The following is a 22,256-nucleotide window of genomic DNA, read 5'->3' on the forward strand; positions in this document are numbered from 1 at the left end:
GTTTTCTGAAAGCTTCTTTTTTACTACAGTGACACCACGTTACCCGGCGTTAACGCCTGTCACGTAATAACAAGGTATATGTGTTGTTTGTAGCTGTTGTTGTAGGTAGTTGCTAGCTTGTTGCTAGCTTGTTGCTAACCTTCTTCTTGATAACAAGTGCTTATAGATGTAAGTTGTAGCCTTATCTTTTCTGCTTTCAGCCCAACACTTTAGTTAATGCTTACGCTTCAGCTTGGTAACTAATGAAGACCGCTGTGAGTATAATTAAGCCCTGATAACGCCCAGTAGAGTCGCATGTAGAAACGAGCATGCCAAACTCCATTCAAAACTGCGGCTGTTAAACGATCATTTCCACAGTTCTCAGCTCCGCTTGTCGTACATATCCCTTGTGTCCCTTTTGGATTGTTTGCGTCAGCAATACAAAGCAAATTGATCTTATTATAACGTTGTGACTCGTAGGCTAGTCGACTTAAGAATACTAGACAACAGTAAATGAAAATATGGAAGTAACAGACAATGAGTCTGTATGTAATATAAGAACAAAACCAGAGCAGTTAGCAGGGCGTATTATCATGAAAGTTGAGCTTAATTTAAAATAGTGCTGCTTGTGAATCCAATAGGGCTATATGATGACTCTCACCATTATTAAACGGCAGTGAGGTACATGCCTGCCAATTTCCAAAGCAACAGAAACTGCCTAATTTTTGAATGAAGTTTTGCGTGACTGATAGATAAGCACATGACATGTCTTGGAAGTTGCTGCAATGCAACCTAATTTAGGAATAAAGGTGTGTGTGTGGCAGATCCAAGTCCAGATGCAAATGTAAAATGTAAAAGCCAATTTAAATGATTGCGCCACCTTGATGGAGGTATGCATTGTGTGCTTTTTGGTTATGAAATTGATCATGGAGCGCCTGTATCCAGCTCACAGTATATCCCAAAAATAATGCACAAATGCTTAGAGTTGTACTACTTTTGGTTTTGTTCAGCTTGCCCTTTTATAGGAGCTTTTTAAATTCGGTAGGAGAGTTCTGGCTGAACTCCGGAAGCTGTTCACCATGTACAAATACAAATAGTTAGCGCTCTGTCAAACCTTTCACAGTCCATTACTTAGTCTTCATGCAATCACTCATCGCCCCCCTGAAGATGACTGACAGTTGTAACACTAGGGGATGTTCTGTTTGACAAAGTGTAACATCTTGTTGTCGTCCGTGTTCTTTATCCCCTGTTGCATGATGTCTTATTTGGACTGTGGCACAATTAACATGCATTTGTTTTCATACCTTCGCTGCATGGACAGCAAAATCCCTATAAATCTGATTTCCATCACACCCCTAATGCATGGAGATGTATGGCGACACTTGAGCTGTCGACTCTCTTGTGTCCCTTTATCCTCCAGTGTCCAGGTAAATGAACTCATGGAGGAAATGGGTGATAATGCAAACAGATAAGGCTCCTGGCACCTGTTGACCACAGTCAGGACCTCCTAAAACAGGACCCTCTGACACAGTGCTCCATCAGTGCCTGCCTCAATGACACCCACAAGGCATTTAACTCTTATCTGCTATGGCCCCTGCTTAGCATTCACGCCATTCACGCGAACAATGCCACCTCTTCCCACTCATTGGATCTGTGACTGACAGTGGGTGTTGGTGCGCTTGTGTCTGACTTCAGCCTCTATCTGACGCTGGGCTGTTTATCCAGTCCAGATAACCCCACCAAGACACAATAAAGGGCGTGTGTCTTCCTCGCCACTTCCCATGTTGTTTGTCTAACTGGACTTTTATAATAGACCTCGCTCTCTATTTGGAACGTTGGTTTCCTCCTCAGAAGGATCTGTATTAGTTGGGGGAGGGTTAGGGCAGGAGGGCTGACTACTGATCGTAGGGCTGGCTCACCACCCACTGACCAGCCAGCGAGGTGGAAATGCCCCCTTGGCGAGACGGTGAAAAGCAGGGAACCAGCAGATAAGACCATTGCCTGTGATAAACAGCTGAATGACTAATAGCTGAGGCATGATGTGGCAGCAATGGATGGATTTTGGGTCTTTTTTTTTTGAAGTTGGCAAAGATGTTACAGAAAAAAGAAAGAAATCCTATTGGTTTGAAAGGTTATGAAGTTGGCTTTTCATTGGAAGGCCTATCTAGAATGCAGCTTTTGAGTTATGTGTAATCTACTTTCATTTTTCATCATGCAGCTCAGATCTCATATTTGACGAGGCTGATATCAGCAGGGGATCTCGGGATCCCATGCCTCCATAATGGCTCCTGTGAAGCTGGGGCATTATAAAGCTTCTATAATAAACCCCTGTGATCAGTATATCCCTCCCTTTCTGCTCTTATTTATGAATGGCAGAATTTGACAAGGGGGGCAGCTCAGGTGGGTAGCTGCCGATCACATGATACCAGCACTAAAGAGCCAAGTGAGGAATGTGGACAGGACTCTCCCTTCACCTCAACTCAAAAAAAAAAACTTTGATGCCCCATATCATAACGAATACCCTCTCTGCCCCCTCCCTCCTCAATCCCTCATATGTGCAGCGATGTTGAGGAGGGGAACGAGGGCTGCAGTCGAGAGGAGAGGGGGGGGGTTGCACAGATAGTGGCTACGTTTGATCTGAAGGTCGCCAGCCCCTTGCTGGTGTTGAGAGATTCTTGGCGGACGAGGCTGGCTCTTATTTAATAACATGAAGGGGAAGCGGACCTTTCTCTCATAATTAGGCCTAATTACCCAGTAGGTGTGGACAGACGGCCCAAGAAGAGACAAACTGCCTTTATCCACGGACTTAGAGTCAGATTACCCCAGAGCTGTCTTATCTGTTACAGGGCCAGCAGGAGCCTCAGTCCTCCTCTCCTGCCTCTTCCCACTGGCTCCCATATCCAGCTCGAGGTATATTAGTCAGTCAGTCTGATTTATTATGCCCTGTCCAAGACACACAAGTTTCATTAAGCCTAGCTAGTTACCCCATTCTGTAATTTTCCCTGTGGACATTTTTAATAAGGAAGTTCACTGACCTATTGGTCTGTATGTTATCTGTTGCTCAATCACTTTATGTAAGCTTCTTAGGTTCATTAAAACGGCTGGGTGCAGAGAATCTTTGAAATCTGAGGAGAGTTAGAGACAAGTTACTTGTCCTTGAGGATCTTTGAGGATCACATTTATCCCAGCTACATACTGCCTCTGCTCCTCCAAGGTATCTTTGCTTTCACTAGAGATGGGGGTTTTTTTTCTGTCAAACATACAAACTTGACAAGTGAGGGGCTTGATTGTTTGCTGTCTTTGTTTGCAAGGAACAATTTGAGGGTCCTTGCAAATAGGACTGAGTGACATCCTGCCACCGTTTTGTTTGTTTACAGTGTCCGTCTCTCCCTTCCTGAGCTGCCTGCATGTTTGTATTTGGGTTTGCGGGTGACTCACTTGCAGCCACCACAACAGACCCATTGTTGGGGGCAATTCAGACGGTGGAAATGCTGATGCCTGGAAAACAGAAGGAGCGGTCCACTGGGGAGGTAGCGGCAGGAGAAAGTTGCCATTATGCTCATCTTTTGGATATATTTTGCAGTCCCCAAGTGACAGCTCCATCACTGTCCCCAATTGTTGTCTGTGATTGGCAGTGAGCAGCGGAAAGTCTCACAGCCCCTGGCCTTGAGACAATGAAAACAGCCGGTTTCAGACGGCTGTGTCCGTGACTCACAGCCACATGCAGGCCCGCCGCATCAGGACAATAAGGGACGCTTAATCCACCTGTTATCAGGGTGAGCCTCACCCTGTCACATACTCACACAGGCACAGGACTCTGGCTCAGGAATGCAGCCTTACCCACCCATTCACAGGAGAAGCAGCTTAACGGCGATGGACCCTCACAAAAACACTGTTGACGGGTTTTTGCCATTTTCTTCATACCACACAAAAACAAGTTTGTACAGTTGTTGGCCAAAGGGTTTCCTGTTGGTTTAGTTCAGAGATATGAGCGATACCTTACGGTCAATATCTTGTGCAAACAGCCACAGCTTGAACCATTTCAAATGCAAACCTATTATTGTCATGTTACATGTTTGGAGGGATGATAACGCTATCGTTTCTATAGTGAGCAGTGGGGGGAAAAAATGCTCCAGTTTGAGAGCATGCAGTACGTCTCTCCTATAGCGGTAAATTGATAGTAAAGCCGACGTGTTGACTGTTTCCTTGTGAGTCCATCAGACTGCAGCGTTGTGTCCTTAATTAGGCAGGCTGGTCAAGGGTCTCTGCCTCTTCGCTTCACAGATTCACATGGACAATTTAACCACTAACCTCCTGAAATGAGTTGCTCCTGAATGCCTCAGGCTCCAGTTTCAGCGTCTGCTGATCGCAGGGAGCAAGGGTTATGATAAGTAAAAGTGGGGGCGGGGGGGGGGGGGGCTCGTTAACTCAGATGACCTAAAATATATAGTTGCTGACATTGTGCTAGAATTGTTCGACATTTTTGGAAACACACTTACCCCTTTTCTTGCTGGACTTAGATGAGAAGATTGATACCACTCTCACATGTGAGAGCTTGAGTCAGGAGACAGTTAGCTTAGCTTAGCACAGAGGTAAAACATGGGGAAACCGCTAACCTGGCTTTGTCCAGATGGAAGCACACTAATCAACACATTATGTCCTGTTTTTTTTGTGTTGTTTTTTTTAAACTAAAGTTTAACAAGTTGTGGTTCTGTGCTGGGCTATTTCTTCCTGGAGTATCTGCAAGTATCACTTTGTTTTTTGTACAGATTAAACAAATGAAATTTAGAGGTACGGGTACCTGGATTTTTAGGCCGAGCCAGGCTAGTCTGTTTGCCCCTGTTCCCATTCTTTATGCTAAGCTAAGCTAATCGTCTCCTAGCTCCAGCTCCATATTGAACGGAATGATATATGATATAATCTAACTCTCTGCAAGAAGGCAAATAGACGTATTTCCCAGAATGTCAAAGTATTCTTTTAAGGTAAAGCCAGCTTGCATGTATTCTTGTGCGCGACTAAGTGTGGTTAGGCTGATCTCTTTGTAAAAGTCATATTTCCAATTTGTTCTGGTGTAGTTGGTGTTGTTGTTGTTATTGTTGTTTTTTTTTTCCCTAAAAAATGTCAAACGGGTTCAAGCCGTCTGTGATTCGAAACATGATAAGCAGTTTAGAAAATGGTTGTATATTAGCCTTTTGAAGCCAAACACCAAGAGTCACTTGTGATTGTGCCGCAATGTAATGTTGACGCATCATTTCCTTGCAGCATACCTGCGGTCGGTTGGGTTTCCTCGGCTGCCCGGCCTACAAACGACATAAAAGCCTGGGCTGTTGCCTCTGCCTCTGGGACAACGGCTGTTGATCACAAGAGGACTGAGAAGCCTGAATCTCTGTCTGTTTACTGTAATTAAGCTGTCGGGTTGTGATTTATGACGTATTGAGTAAGAGAGGTGTTATCATGTAGACTGGAAGGAGGAAGACAGAGAGCCAAAGGGTTTGTAGCTGCAAACAATAGAGAAAGCACCGACAGTGCATTAAACACAACTGTCTGCTGCGTGGAAGAGAAAGGCTTCCAGGCAAAATGGAGCTCCTTTCTGACAGTCTTTGCTCCGTGTTTGCGCACAAACAAAATGAGATGGAGTTTAGGCCTACACTTAACTTTCATCTTACTGTATTCTTCTTAGCACTTCTGCTGAAATGGCACAGTGTGTTTTTTTTATTTATCAGTCACAGGAGTTACTGTTAGTTACTCTCTTTTCTTGTTGTCTGTGTTTCAGTGGGTGTCATGACATGGGTCCGCGGCCTCCTTGCATCCATACGTTGATTGCATGACCCAGGGATGTCTCGTCCTGCTCCGCCCCCCATCTACACCCTGAGGGGGGCTGGCGGGCCCCTCAACACCCTCCACTTTAGCTGCCGTGGCGGGGACACTCCCCTCCTTTTTTCTGGGTGAGTCATTTGTCTCAACATTCATATTTTGACTCTTTATCTTCCTCAGACAGTGAAGTTTTTTTTGTTTATGGCTTCCTTGTTTTGTTAAGAGTTATGTTGTGAGTTTCCTAATTTAGTGCTTCATTAAGTCCATCATAAGAGACACACTGTGTGTGATAAGCAGATACCAAGCCAGCCAATCAGGATTCCCTTCTGTTTTAAAAACGGTTCCAGAGTTTGGGTGTGTAAGGCCAGCTGTTAAAGCACCACACGCCGAAAGCTTCAGTGTTATTTCTGTATTTGTTGGAGAGCAAATGTGAATATTTGGTATTTTCTTTCTATCGGGTGTCGGTGAGAGCAGAGCAGTGCTGTGTGATATGTTGCATGTACTGTATGAGTGATGTAAACAGCATCCTGTTGGGTTTTACAGGTCAGAGAAGGGTGCAATCCATATCTGGAACCTAAACACCAGGAGGGCGCAGAGGATTGTAGAAGGTCATTCTGGGAGCTCAGTCATCTGGGTCAGCACGCTGCAGGCGACAGATACCCTCATCAGGTGAGGATGACGGGTCTCTTAACTTCCTGATAAGATGTCTTATTCATCTTTCTCTCACTGTTACTGCTAGAGCATTTGGGAAAGTGAAATATTATTTGTACTTGGGATGTTGTTAACTACAAATGTATGGTTTTCTTTTTCAATAAGCTTTTCAATAGAGCCTGTGGGGATAACATGATTTAATAGCATGTGTTTTGAGATGACAGCCAGTAATATGTGTTTTGAAATCTGCAAATAACTGCAGCTTTTGTCTGTTTTTGTCCTGTCTGTTGGTGGAGCAGTCAGGGACGGGACATGCAGGTCTGTCTGTGGGATCTGAGCGGAGGTCGTAGTGAGGTGGTGGATTCTCTGTGGACCGGCAGCGTTGGATTCTGTCAGTGCTCCTTGCTGGAGACGAGCCCCGGGACGTTTCTGCTGGCCTTCGCGGGACAACAGACAGAGGAGGTTAGACGTCAGGAAACTTTAAATTCCCTGTTAGTGGGGATGTGAATGTGTGCAAAGTGTAGCCCATTTATAAATTAGCGAGAAATCCATTTTGTATCCTGCCTCTCACCCAGGATGAAAAGGATTAGTGCATATAAGAGACGCAGAGAATGCCACTTTTCAAGCTAAACGTTCACCAAAACTGCACATTCCCTGTGGAGTTTTACGCTTCAGTTTGGGGTTAATGGCCTGGAATAATGACAATATCAATAAGTTATCAATAAGTTCATATGTATACTTCTGCCAAATGTTGCAGTTTTAAATTCAGGTGAAGGGCTTTCCTCAGGCAGCCATTATAAAACTGATAAATACTACAATATGTATGGCTCAGTTTTCATTTTTTTACTTGTATGGTCTTTAGATATTTGAGAATAGTTTTCCATTTTAATGAGGGGAAATGAAGTGTCCACTGGCACATGTTGCTCTATGTTGAGCAGGAGGAAACATCCTTGAATGTATTGGCAGGTGGGAGGTGGGATGGTTAATTGGTTAAACAGTCTGACTTGAGTATAAAAAATGCCAACCTGTATGAGCCTGGCCAGACTTGCTGTTGTCAGTTTGCTGGATTGACTTTAAGTATTCTCACATATTTGTGGCTTTTAGCCCTGTTTAGTAAGTTACTGGAAAATTGGTCCCACAGCAAGAGTTCCAACATCAAACCCCTGTCTTCTTTTTTTTCTTTTTCCTGTTACCACACTGTGACTGTTTGCATGCCCTCTGAGCCATAAATATGAGATGACTTGAATGCAATCGGGTGTAATATTTTCAGCCGATCGTCGATGAATCAACAGCCAGGGACTGTCAAACAGCAATCTAAACGGCATCATTAACAAACCAGCCTTCATGTCATGAGTCAGCATGCACATTGCAAGGATAGGAACTTAATGCCAGCCACCAGCTAAATGTCGGTTCATGTTGGCTTTGATTAGCAACATGCCATTCAGTGAATCAGAACTGCTACTCTGGCTGATGAAATAGTCGAAAGTGGCTGTTTACATTTTTGATGTGTGACTGGGTTAAAAAGAGAGTTTCCCAGGCCTGCAGAGATTGCGCACTGAATTGAAAGTTCTGTCTGCACAGCGTGTCTCGAAGTTAATGCTCGACGCCCACGAGGATGGGGAGAGGGCAGCCAGCGCTCCAGCCATCTTTTATTGCCTCCAGATTCATGTTACTTGCTCCACTGTGGAGGAGCCACACTTGAAAGGGACAGAGCAGTCACCTGATCCAGCCAAACGTGCCTCTGTTAACCCCAGTCCAGCGGGCCAGGCATCAGGGCGCCTGTGACTCCCAGCACCTCAATAATGCCATTGTCCCAACAGACACAGACAGACAGAAACACACACACCCATACAAGTTGGACCAAAACAGACCACAGCCGATTTTGTCACCCGGTCTCCCCACCCCATTCCACAGACACAACTGGCCAAGATGAATGCTTATCATTTATCCGCTACAAAAAACACCCACATAAATGCATTCCCCCACGAAACAATACATATGCACTTGCCTCAAAACCTGCACAATGGCGTGATTTAGTGCCATAGGCAATATGCAGGTACGTCAATATTTAGGTATGTAACCAAGAAAACAGAATAACAGTTTCCTTCTTCTTCTCTAGCTATTTCTGGTGGTTTTACTGTTTACTGCTCACAGGGAGATTCCTGCCAGCAGATTGCTGCCATGGCAGGAACATTAATTAATAGTGTGGGTGTTTTATTTATGGGCAGCGTGATGCCACACAAGAACAGTGATCACCTGAGGCACAGAGAAGTCTTTAAAGGCCTTCTTTGTCAGGCACGCAGAGGTAAACACGCAGGACAGATGTGGCCTAGCGCTAAAATACAGATCGCTCCCTTAAAGGGCTGTTTAATCTGAGGCCTAATGAGGACGAATATGCGGATCATCAGCACGGAGGAAGTCGAAGGAATGAGTTTTGGTAGTGATGTGTGTACACACATACAGGCCCACACTTTATCACTGGCTTCATTAGGCTGTGTATTTTATCAGAATCAGTGCCAATGTGTGCAGGAAAACACCATTCATGTCGCGCGGTCGGGCTTTAGCAGGATTTATTATAGACAGTGGGGCGGCTGCTCTGCACTGATGGATGGTACTGTACTGCTGGTTGGAGGCACTCTGATCTGCGGAGGTCCTGAACCACAATGACAGATTCAGGTTGCGGCTTTGTTATTTGAGTTCAGAAGACAAACAAATCATGACTTTGGCAGACAGCTTGTAGGTATATATCCATGTACAAAAGCAGTGTGTGTGTGTGTGTGTGTGTCTCATAAATGAAAACATTAGAACAAAAGTAATGAAAACGGTTTAATTCAAACAAAAACACACCAGGATATATTGGATGAATTCCAAAGAAAAAAAATGTAAAAGAGGACTGATCACCGTTGGGTTCAGTCTAAAAACGACGCCGCTGGAGAGTGTGAGCATGTGCAAAGCAGTTGAGCATGTTGACAGCAAAAAATGTGTGATGATGCATAATAAGAAAAACAAAAAACAAAAAACAAATTAAAATTTTGCAATACTTTGGTTTATGACCAAACACCTGGAACCAGAGATATTGTCTTTTTTTATGTCACGCATTCTGGCGCCTGCATTGCAATTTGTCCAACAGCAGTTTGATGTGTTGTGTTCTTTGCAGATCAAGATTATTGAGCTACCCAGTAAGACCCCCGTCTGCACCCTGGAACCAGACGCTAAGCTGGGGATGGTCATGTGTATCAAACTGTGGCAGGTAAGCACCAGGCAGTCAGTAACGTGTCTCTCTATAACTACATCTCAAGTTCAACGAGTTCACCTTGGCAGCCATTATCAAAAGCAGGACATTCTCTACCTTCTCTTTCCTCCTCGTTTTAAATGGTACCTCTTTTTTTCCAATACTAACCTGCTTCATTCTGATTGGCCAGCGGCCCACAACGTGACGCAATAATAGAAAAGTCAACACAAATGCGCATGAGACGCGGCACATGATTTACAGCCCAACAACTCGTCCCGGGCCATTTTTCCGAGCGTTTCTTCTCAGCTGGCAGCGAGTCCCAACACTGTAATTAGAGCGTTTGGAAGGGCCGGGGGTTCACAGCCATATATCAGCCTGCAGCTGTACATCCAATCTGATCCGAGCAAAAAAAAAAAAGTTCGCTTTCTGTTTTGTAAATGCTGTCGAAAGTTAAGGGACCCTGTAATTATTTTCACGCTTAATTATTAACTCTTTTGGGTTTTGGGGCTTTGGGGGACGAAGCGGGGTTTTAGACTCATGCAAGACTGTGGATGGTTTGAATACATTTTATGGGATGTACAGTTTACAGGCAACAGAACTCCAAACACAGCTTGTGACTTTAAAGCCAGCGGGAGGCGAGTTGCTGGCTCATGCGCATTCAGTCCTGTATTCCTGTAATACTAATTAGAGTTAATTTAATAAGGTAACTACAGAGGCCCTTAAGGTGACATTGTGTGTGTGTGTGTGTGTGTGTGAGATTATTATAGAGCCATGTAGACAAGTTAGAGAGTCTCAGAGTGCATGTGGACATTGTATTTTTGTTTTTCTTTCTCTCCCTTTGATTTCACCGTTACACCCACCTTTCATCATCTGATTTATGAACCGGTTCAGCTGTTGAGTGCCAGGAAACATAATGCTCAATTATATCATTATGAATGATATAATATCATTGTAATACAGCACAGGCAGCTGTCTGACTTCAAAAGCCGAAGGGACCAGGTGATTCTAAATCGTTTCAGGCTGATTCGTTCACACACACACACACACACACACACACACACACACACACACACACACACACACACACACACACACACGAGCAAATTGGAAACCCACACATTCTGTCAGTCAGTCAGTCATAAGGGAAAAAAAATGCTCGTCTTGTCTTTCACTTCAAATGCTCATATGCTACCCACTGTTTCCTTAACCTCACACAGCAGGAGGCAACAACTGACACCGTCATCCTCCCTCTCCACCCCGTCTCTCTCTATCACGCACACACACACCATGAAGAAGCCACTGACAATTATCTCCCCTCTCCGTCTTCCCTCTCACCATCCCTCCCTCTTTTCTTCCCGCCGTTGAGACGAGAAGTGATTATCCTCCATTATTTCCAAGACAGACTCACCAACAGATTTATTGTCGGCCTTTAAGCCCTCTCTGCTGGAGTTTATGGAAAAGATTAAATGCGGTGTTAAACTGCGCTTTCTTCTCAATTCAGCCTCCCTTCAGCAAAATCCCACCCAGCCCTTAAGTCGATACGCTGGGATGTGTCTGAAAGGTGACAGAGCCTTCCATCTGATTTCTCTGAATCTGATTGCCTGTGAAGCGGTGAACAATACGGCGGACGCGGAGGAAGAAAGTGGCTCCACATGTGGGTATGAACGTGTGCGGGGGGATGCAGGCCTCGGCCAGGGGGACAGTATTGATGTATGATGTGCAAGGCTTTTAATGTGAACAGAGGCTGGCGGGGAAAAGGAAATGTTCCTATACAGATATCCATCACTCTCAGCTCATCACCTAGCTTCCTCGTGGCCATGACATCATGGTGGAAAGGGACGAAAACCGGAGGAAGCGATTGGTTCCTTATGTTGAAGCAGTGCCTGCCTGAGGCCTGTGGCGGCCACATCAGCAAACAAGCTGCTGGTCTCTGGGTTGTTCATGATTTTGGAAGGACTTACCACATAAGGAAATGAAATCGAAGTGTTTGCTGAATATACACTAGATGTCAGCCACATATTTCTCTCTAATTACATTTAGATTTTATTTATTCACGTTTTCTTTTTATTATATTTGTTTATTTGACAGGGACAACGCTCATTGATCAAAAGAGAACAAACATGTACATGAGCCAAAATTAGCCTAATATCCAGCTGTTGCTCCTGGCCAGATGTTAAAAAGGCACCCTAGAAATGGAATAAAACATCATATCCTTTAAAATGAATATATACAATATAATAAATACACACAAAATAGTACAGCAGGGCTACTGTAACAGTGTTAGAGTACTTATGTTAAGAGTTGATGACTTTATTCAATTCAAATCTTTTTTGTCACGCAAAACGTACACACAACAAAGTCACAGCTTTTTGGGGTTTTTTTTGCAAAAAACAAAAAAAAAAGGTGCAGAAACTGTGGAGGATTTAACCAATACACAAATTGTACATTTAAAGCTGCATTTTTGATCATTTTCAGCGTTCATGTAATCAGAAAAATAGCAACGCCTTCAGAGCGTCGGTGTGTAAAAAGACACGACATTGTCCTCGCGTGTCCTATGTCCGTGCCACAAACTGAACGGATCTGTTTTTTGAGAGGCCGCAGCTGCGCTTTCCTCTTCCTCCTCGCTCCTACAGCCGTCGTCCACTACACTACAGAAGGGTCCCTTTCAAAACGGGCTGAAATTCCCCGGCGATCACTTTTTAAAAATAATCTTCTCGAAATTAAAATTTATTTTGAGTTAATTACTGGGACAAAGTGTGTCTCTCTGCTGGGGAAAATGCTTGACATCATGACTTTCTCTATTTAATCAAGATGTCCGGTCATGCACGCTGGAAATGAGTGAAATCTAATAAACATGTTGCAGTAGAATTCAGTTCAGCTCAATTCAAGGGCTTCTTAATGAACGGCGAGCGTAGGAGCATGTAAGGAAAGTCTTTTGATTTATGACTCCAAGATAATGACATTGAGAAATTTTGTTTTGTATAAATTAGGAAATGGCAAGAAATAGAGCCGAAATGATTAGTCAACGAACAGTTGGTAACTTTATTGATAATCGATCGATGGTTTAAGCCATTTTTCAAGGCTAGAAGGCCAAACATCACCTAGTTCCATCTTCTCAGTTGTAAGGATCTGCTGCTTCTATGCGTCTTATGTGACAGTAAATTGAATGTATTTGAGTTTTGGGCTGTTGGTCAAAGACAGAACAAGGAATTTGAAGATGTCATCTTGGGCTGAAGGAAATTGTGATTGGCGTTTCCCCTCTTCTTTTCTGACATTTTATAGACCAAACCGTGAATGGATGAATCGAGGAATAATCAGCAAATTAATCCACTAGCAGAAAAAAAAGGTGATTATGGAGTTCTGTGTGTGTGCAGGGAATTTGTCTTGAGCTGGAATCTCGGAGGAACTAATGGTTCAGTAATTATAGTTTATGTTGTCTCTATTTGTTAGAGCTTATTTTAGTGTCTCCATTGGGTTACATCTTTGTAGTTTTTGTTGCCTCAGCAGCAGGGGGGGTTGTTCGCAATGCATTTTAACACACATTATGTACACAGATATTGTCACTTTAATGTGCCCCATAAGTACAGTTCAGTCACATGACTATTAACAGGTTAAGCCCCAACAAGTAGCCATTCTGGAGAAGACCCAGCTTCACGGCTCTCTCCACTGGTCCTGCCTCTTCAGCCAGCTTCCATCCATCTGTCTTTCCAGCTGTTCTGCGGTGATGAATCTCCTCCCAGAGCCCCAGCCCCACTCCAGCAGAGAGCCCTCTTGTAGAGAGGCCTGTGGAGGATATAATGAATTAGGTGTCTACCCAGGGTTCCCCGACCTCCGACCCATGACATCATCAATCAAGGAGGTCCTATACTTAAGTGAAACGGTGGGCCCCAAGCCTGGAACGCTTAGCCCGGGCCCTGCCAGCAAGCAGGGGCCACTGATTTTCACTTGTTTTTATTTGTTTTCATAATACTTTCGCGTTCGTCCTCGCTGATGTGTTTTGGAAGGAATACACGACTCTGTCTAGAATTTGTTTAAAGCTGGAAGAAGAGAAATATAGAGCGTTAAGTGAGAAGGGGACTTGAAGATGGATGAAAAAAATGGCAGACATGGCCCCCTCGCACATATGGAAAACATTTCTTCCCCGCCCTGCCTCTGCAGGGCACAGCGCTTTTTGCTGGGGGCCTATTTTGAAGCGAAAGGCTCGAGTCGGGACAGGAAGTGTGTATCTGCGCTGTGTTTTCATAGCTCTTCTGCAATGTGTTGTGTCGTTTCACAGGCCAGTGTGAAGTCTTTAAGCTTGAAAAAGTTTCAGTCATTGTTTAGATTACACCCCAGGCATATGATGATGTGTAGGTAGCAAGAGTCATGGTGCTTCATATATGTACACAGAAGTATTGTGGGATTTCTGGAACGCAGGATGGAGGTTAGATCTCACCAGTTGTCCCTCCCTTTTTCTCTTCATCCCTTCCTCCTCCTTCCCTTCTCTCTCCCCTTCAGTCCTCCTTTTCTTCCCTCCAGCGGTGCAAAGCTATACGAAGCCCCCAGTTTTTTTTATCAGTTCACCTTTTATGTTCTCATTCACAGAAGTGATTTACAAGCTCACTGTATACCTCCACACATCCTCTGTGCCTGTTTGATCCAACACACTCACGCAGAAGAAGCTCGCTAGCACTGAGAGGTTATCTGTGACTCCCACCAGTGGGAAGGCACCGCTTTATCATTCTTTTGAAATGTCATACTGCTTACCTTTCTCTTGTTTTTGTGCATAGAACTACTTTTTGTGCTCGGTACAGGTTGCTATATATATATATATATATATATATATATATGCGTTTAACAGAGGTAGCGTGGTTTAGGTTTTTGCGTCATATGCCTGTTTGTGCACCTGGTTTCATTTCATTTCATGTGATTTGAAAGATTTACTCTGATGGTTTCACCAGTTGTAAACATCGCAGCTGGATCTGTAATGTCCTGGGCTGAAATGGGGATGAAGCAATACTAGTGTGTTGTTTTTTATTTTGTATGTGAGCATGCGTAAGGTGTTTAGCGCTGAAACAGTAGGTTGATTAATCGGTTAGTCGATTGACAGAAAATTATTATTTAAGTCATTTGTTGAGCTAAAATGCCAAACATTTTCTGGTTCCAGCTCCTCCTATTTTGGGATTTGCTGCTTTTCTTTGTTTTATATGATTGTAAATAGATTTTGGGGGATTTTTAGGCAGTTGTAGTAGTAGTAGTCAAACAGCTGGGAATTTGCGACCAAATGGTAAACGATAAAAATCTATCACTTATGTGAGTTACACCTCTAATGTTGTGCCTCTAATTGTTGTAATCACTTTTTACTCAAGAATATTTTTTTTCATTTAGGTTTTTTTTTGTTTTTCGATAAAACTTGCAGCAGCATTAATATTAAGGATTAAGTTTCAGAAAATAGACTGCACATGTAAAAATATTGTAAATCAAGCCAATTTCAGCATCAAAGCATAAAAAAAGGAGGTCAGTAAAATAATAGAAAACTAACACATTAAAGAAAAATATGTAAAAATAACATACAATGAATTGAAAGATATGTTTTAAAAAAAATAAATCAATCAATGACCACTACACTTGAAGAGAAACAGTATTCCTGCAGTATTTTTACTCCTCTATACTTATCAGTGCCGGCAGCGAGGCCTGTGGCTCAGTAATATAGATGAGGAGCAAAGTGAGGAGTGGTGTAATGGAGTGCTGGAAAGGGAGAGCAGCAGGCTGACGAATGGAGCCCGCAGCGTCTCTCCGAGTGTCAGCGGGAGCTTCCAGGATGATAACCTCTGCTCCGCTCAGCTTCCAGCACCACGCAGCGGTTTCTGCGGTTTCTTACCACACAGCTCTCATCTCACATCGTACCTCACGCTACTCTTTGTGTTCTCTCTTCCCATCTTGCTGTCCCTCCTCCTCTCCTCTTATCACCCTCCCTCACTTCCAGCCAGACTCGGGGACCAGACCTCTCCTGCTGGCTGGATACGAGGACGGTTCCCTGTTGCTGTGGGACGTAACCCAGAGGTCCAAGCTGAGCCAAGCCAAAGTCCACCCTGAGCCTGTCATGTGCCTGACCTTTGACACCAAGCGTCTGAGGGGCACATCAGGCTCTTCTGAGAAGAAACTCTCCTCCTGGACGCTGGACAGACAGAACAACCTGCAGGTCAGCAGACGAAAGCCTTAGAGAGGGTAGTGGTGTTGTCTAAGTCCAGTGGTTCCCAAACGGTAAACATCAATACACAGCAAAATGGACCAGAATATGGGAGAGCATTCCTTTGGAAGCCCAGTATTCAGTGGATATTGTTACAATAGGTTTTGCATACATTTGAAAAGCTGATTTTTAGGTTGGTCAAGTTAGCTATCGTACTACTACCGAAGCCAAACATTTCAACCATGTATGCATTACTTTTAGCTTTTACTCTAATTTTCCAACACGTTAAGCTAACTTTATAACTGTTTATCCATTACTTTTAACTCTCCGTTTATTAATTGTCTTTAGCTACCTATTTCTACCATGTATCCAAGACTTTTAGATTAATATTGAAACGGTTTATCCATTACATTTAAGTTACTTAAAAATTGTAATAAATAGTTTATTGATTACTTTGAGCTATCTAGCTATGGAGTCTAAACAGTTAGCAGAAGTACCTTCTGTACGTTGGGTAACCATTATAATGTTCATGTGGCCTACTGAAGTGTCCCTGTTTAAGGTCCTGAACCCCCCCTACCTGCTAACTAATTGTTGCACAAGAGAGTCAGCTAAATGCCATAAAATCTTTTAAAAAGGTAAAGGTGGAGATGGGAGGAGAGGAGTGTTGCCTTTCTCCAGGCTCTCTTGGAAAACATCAGGGGCCAAAGAGGAAGAGGCTCAGCAGGGCTCCGGGGGCCATAAATCAGCTGCTGGTTACACAGCGTTGGCAGGGCCAGGGGCCAAGGGCCGGGCTGAGGCTGTCACTCCAGATTCAAACCACCCACACACACACACACACACACACACACACACACACACACACACACACACACACACACACACTGACACATGGTCACACATCGGGCCTGGATAATATATAGTCCTGGATGAAAACACATCACAATTGTTTTTTTTTAACTTATTATTGCAGAGTAATAAATAGGAAAAGGCATGTGTGCTTCATTTAGAAGTTAAAAAAAGTAACTAAGACAACGTTCCTCTTGACCGAGATACTATTATGATGCATACTTACCTTGAAAACACAGCACATACAGGTTCTCACACACACGCATACATATATATATACATACATACTTGGGAGTGGTCCAAACTATACACTAAAGCTCATACCAGTACATCTTCTGTCTCCGCAAAAGAGATCACATCAGCTTTTTACCATAATTCATTTTACATAACAGCCAACGCTTCAGAGACTTAACGCCTCATTTGAAGCTGTATTTTCTCTTGATTTCATGAGCAAAAGGGAATGCTCCCATTTTGCAGCCAACCCTCATGAATCAGAGCAGAAAGGAACCTGAGGCTGATATAGTACACTCCTGCACAGTGAAGGGCTATTATTCTTTCCAAGGCTTTTTACAAATGAATGCTTGAATTAGAAATATATATTTTTTTTCACCCCGAAAATGCGTCTAGAAAAACACTATTCAATATACCAAAAACAGGAGGAGAGTGGTTATTTGGTTTATTTTGCTCAAGCAACAAAATATTGATTCAGCATGTAATCCAGGATGAGGATGACAGGAAAAAAGCACAAGGAGAGGGAAAAGATCCAACAGGGGCTTTTAAATTATCCTGAAGTGCAGCTCAGTGTGACGTCCAGACAGCTATCCTCAGTTCTTCCCACAAAAGTATTTTTGTGTGGCAGCAGTAAGGGGGGGGGGGGTCTGCCGGGTGGCGGACCCGGGCCCTGGGTCCTGACGGATGACCCGTGAGAGGTAATAAAAATATCAAAACCTCGGAGGCCCCTTAACCAAACAAAAAACACATCTGCAGTAAAGGGAACAGTAGTTCACAGTGGGAGGCTGCAATAAAGGCTGAGGAGGCTATAAGTGCCACAGCATCCCACTTCCCACAAATTACCCCTGCGATACAGTCCAGTGTTGGAGCTGCCTGGGAAGGCAGATAGATGCTTTTTGTGAAATGGAGGGGAAACTGAATGTGACACAACACAGTGCAGTTATGATTTAGTGAAGCTGAAGGGCTGTGAAGTGAGCTTATCAAGCCCAGATAAAGACAGATAGCCCCAGGAATGGAGGTTAATGTATTACACATGGCTCCCAGAGGCCTTTATCTGCTGTTTGACCTGGCTGGCCTGATATCTTCGCATAGAAAGGAGGCATCATCTTCAGGTTGTTTTTTTTTTCTGCTTTCCTTCTAGCGTGCATTTTTGGGAATGTGTCAGGGTGAGACTATGAGGGCGTGGGTGTCGGGGTTTACAAGCTGTTAAGCCAGATGGACATATATTTAGGCGGCCACTCAAATGTATTGACAAGTGCAGTGACGGGCTCCTCCAGGACGAAGACAAAGGCAGAGGTCACGCACTGGAAAAATGGAAAGCAGCTATAGACGGAGGAAGATTAGCAGTGTACATCAAGCACGGCTGACAGCAAGCTGTTTCTGAGACTGATGACAGTTCTTTACAGGTGGAACTCCTGCCCCTCACCTTCACTACGATGTAAAAATACCCCCACTGTCTCCCCCCAGTAGTCACCTGCATGGTGTCTTGCACCCGTCTGCCAATCCTGATCTGACCTGACTTATGGGTCGTATCAGGCCCAACTTCAGCCTTCTATTAGACTGATGTATTTATGAGCTGCTGTCATAAAAATGATGGCACTTTTTTATCGAGCCCCCCCCCCCCCCCTCCCCCCTTCTCTCTTTTCTGAATGGGACTGCTCACCTGTTTGACACATCCATCTCCTGTCAACCGCAGCCAAGCTCTGACAGGCAAGGTGACAAAAGGCTGTAATCTCCCTGCTGCCGAGTGTGATTCAGGGACGTGGGGTGTGTCAGAAATACCTGCGAAAAGCTTCCCAGCCGTTAGGCTCGAGTGAGTGAGCGATGACGGGACGTTTCAGTCGATGAGCGTGAACGCCAAGATCCGTGCCAAGACTGAGGGGAAGGACGGGGGGAAAAGTGGAGCAAGGCTTGAGTGAGATCTGCCAAGTGGACGCTCCTTTTGAACGTCTCCTCTGTCGGTGAAAGGCTACAAAAGAGGATCCCGAAGTGTGAGTTTGTGTTGGATCTGTCGTAGGCCACAAAAACTGCAGTGGGCTCAGCTGCTGAGCAGAGCTGGTAGCCTCCTGACAGCTGAGAAAGCTGGCGTTCAGACAGCAAGCCTGCTCTGTGTGTGTGTGTGTGTCAGCATGCTGTAACACAGGCCAGGAAGGAGTGTTCAGACAAAAAAGCGATGAGATAGTAAGGAATCAAGAGGAAGAAAAATGGGACGTCAAATAAAACAAGCCGGCTAGAGCTAATGGATTTCATTACACACTAAGACCTGGTTTATGGCAGCGCTTGAAGAGAGCAGCGTTTTCTTGGTGTTCATTCAGCAGTGATGTGGCTCCACAGCAAGAACCACAATGCTGCTGCCAGAGAACATGGAATTAAAATAGTAACATTGAAAAAACAGAAATACGCTGCTTCGCTTTCTTGCCGAGAGTTTGTCGAGAGTATCGTTACCTCTCTTGTCTCTGTAGGATAAATATGTAGCAGCCCAGCCTAGCCTAGCCTGGCTTAGCTTAGCACAAACACTGGAAACGGGGGAAACGGGTGGCCTAGTGTTAACTAAACTATTACTTCAGAAAATGCTTTAAATGACTTAAATGATTAATCCGTTATCAAAGGTGTCGTCGATTAGTTTTCCGTCAGCCAACTAATTGATCGTCCCGTCGTTCCAACTCCAATGTTTGATACTATATTTGCAAAGAACTGTATGTCTTGTGCTGCAGTGTTAATCAAAACATGGGCAGATGCTGTATATGACCAAAGTAATATCACTGTCAGGCGGCAAGTAACGTTTGTTTTCACGATTGATTCATCTATTGCCTATTTTTGCCTTTTTGATGATACCGTCACATGCATTTCTTTTTGTCCAACTCACAATCCAAGAAATTCAATTTACGATTATATGAAACAGAGTCAAGCAGCAGAGCCGGCACATGTTTGGAATTGTACTTGATGAATGACGTTTAGACGATTAATTGAATTTCAAAATAGTTGGCCATTACTGTTTCTGTTGGTCAACTAATCAAATTGATTCACTAATCGTCTCGGCGCTGGTGCTGTCGAGCACCGCTGCCACATGAAATCATAGAGTAAACACTGATCCCTGGCAGCTCAGGAACCAGCATAGCTGCACGAGAGCACCATCAATTTCAAGTTATAATACAACCTTTTTTTTTTTCTCACCACTTGTCTTTTCGGCTTTCTCAGACTGTAGAAAGTAAAAACAGTTAGCCAGCCAGCCCCGCTGAATGACCATTACCACATCATTAGCCATTTGCTGCTTACAACTGACCCTTTAATGAAACAAATGCCTTTTCCTGACACAAACTATGGGAAGCAAAACAAACAAAAACAGACACTTAAACCCATCATTATCAGGCCTCTAATGCAAACCAGATGGAGAGAGGAAGGGGCATACCAACTTCTTGAGGTAATAACAAAGCTCCAAACGATCTTTCACCCCCCACCCCCCCCCCCCAGGTTTCTTTGTATCGGTGCATCTGGCTTGTTTGGTCTAACCAGCCATACTCTGTTTTCACACTGGTGGTACCGGCGATGATGGTTTGATGAACAAAAGAAATGAAATCACATCGCTGCCTGCTCTGAACTGAGCTTTCTCGCCCCGTTTTGATCAATGACATTCCTCCCCGCTCCCTCTCTCCCCTGCATTCCACTTTATCCACTTGGGCTATGAGTACCTGGTTTATATCTTCCACATGCAGCTTGCGGACGGTCCCTGCCCGGAACAGGAACACGCAGATAAATTCTCCCAACGTCTCCTCCCATCCAAGGCCATTAGTCTCCCCAGACACAACTTATGAAGTCAATTTTACGCTGTCCAGTTTGATTTCAGCTCCCACATCCAGATGTTTGTGTCCCATCTACAGGTTCAGCAGAGATCCCTAGCCCACAGGAAGAGCACGTTCGCTCCCCAGGAATGCCCACCACAGCAGGCCCTTTAGATAGTGATCTTAGCCGCCATTCATTATAATATGTCAGAATGTTGCCCCTTTAGAGAGATTGATACAGTCCTTGGGACACTGTAGATCACAGGGAGAGGGAGCTGTGGCTAATCATTAGCAGGCAGACGTTACAACAGTGTATTTATCGGGTCTCTTCTCCCGCTGACCAGACCTTTCAGTGTGAGTGTAATTCATCAGAGGCGCTTAAAGCAACAAGGCCTCTGCAAACAAGTATTTCAGCGAGACGGTCTCTCTCTCTCTCTCTTGCTCTTTCTTGCAAACTGTGACAAAGGTAACTCACGTCGCGCTTCCAGAACAGGCCTCCCTAACTCCAAACCAAATAGTGGGACGCGGAGAGATTTGCTCGCGGCCCTCGTGCCATAATGTTTTATGGCTGATGATTGAGTCCCAGGAGTCTACAGCCAGGTTCAACAGACATCCAGCCTCACACTTGGACCTCAGTCATCAGATCAGCTGATAGTCTCTCCCTGTCCGTGTTTGTGTTGGCCTCAGTTCCTTAGACGGCAGTTATTAATCGGCTCACTGACCTAATTAGTTTGATGATTCTTTTTCTCTCCTTATTTGGATGAGAACAATAGTTTAATTTGGTTTTAGATTTCTGTGACAGTTACCTCAAAAAAGTGTGCGTGGAAGTGCTTGTAATACATGTAAAGATGTCTAGGCGTGCAATGTTTGGTTCTAACCTGCAAGCACCTGCTGAGATCCTCTCCCTCTTTGTGGTTTTACAGCTCCAGGACTGTGTGACGCTGGTCAACCCTGGGGTTTCCCAGCTGTGTATCAGGGGGGACGGTAAGCTCCTGGCGTCGGCGGGCTGGGACCATCGGGTGCGGGTTTTCGGGTGGAAGAAGCTGCGACCACTGGCAGTGCTTCAGTACCACACTGACATGGTGCTAAGCGTGGCCTTTTCTGACCACCAGGACCCCAGACAAAGACTGCTGGCTGCTGGATCCAAGGACCAGCGGATCAGCCTGTGGTCAATATACAACGAGGGAACTGACACTGGCTGAGCCTCTGAGCTCTGGGAGGAACCTTTAATCAACACTTCCTTAACCCTCATCTGCACTGACGTTTGTGTGACCAAACTGGTGTCAGTGGCCAACGTTACAGCCGACACTGCATCCTGCTACAAGATCCATGAAAGTAGACACTGGTCGAACACGTTGCTTCCGCATAATCTCACTTGAATGAGGGTTGGTATTTGAAATCAACCTTAACTGATTTTCTTCAGATTTTAAATCAACTAAAATGACATTAGTAACTTTACGAGAGGCCTACGTTTACTGACTCCTCGCTATTCTTTCCTTAACAGATCCAAAATGCCCTTTCTCAATGCCTGCTGTTAACATCTGCAAAAATAAAA

At 44.4% G+C, this 22,256-nt stretch overlaps 1 protein-coding gene across 2 annotated transcripts; it reads left to right on the forward strand.

Annotated features, from left to right (window-relative positions):
* Positions 1-22,256, forward strand: gnb1l (guanine nucleotide binding protein (G protein), beta polypeptide 1-like). Of its 2 annotated transcripts, XR_011597340.1 has the most exons (8): positions 1-74; positions 5,753-5,924; positions 6,337-6,462; positions 6,744-6,906; positions 9,602-9,694; positions 15,642-15,857; positions 21,625-22,086; positions 22,206-22,256. XR_011597340.1 is itself a non-coding variant. In XM_070904964.1 (7 exons), the coding sequence occupies exons 2-7, from the start codon at positions 5,815-5,817 to the stop codon at positions 21,901-21,903; spliced, it is 987 nt and encodes a 328-aa protein (XP_070761065.1). In that variant the 5' UTR covers positions 1-74; positions 5,753-5,814; the 3' UTR covers positions 21,904-22,248. The 2 variants fall into 2 exon arrangements, 1 of the variants encoding a protein (XP_070761065.1); XM_070904964.1 differs by having other exon boundaries at positions 21,625-22,248.

Source organism: Enoplosus armatus, chromosome 4, assembly GCF_043641665.1.
Source record: "Enoplosus armatus isolate fEnoArm2 chromosome 4, fEnoArm2.hap1, whole genome shotgun sequence".
Classification (NCBI taxonomy): Eukaryota; Metazoa; Chordata; class Actinopteri; order Centrarchiformes; family Enoplosidae; genus Enoplosus; species Enoplosus armatus.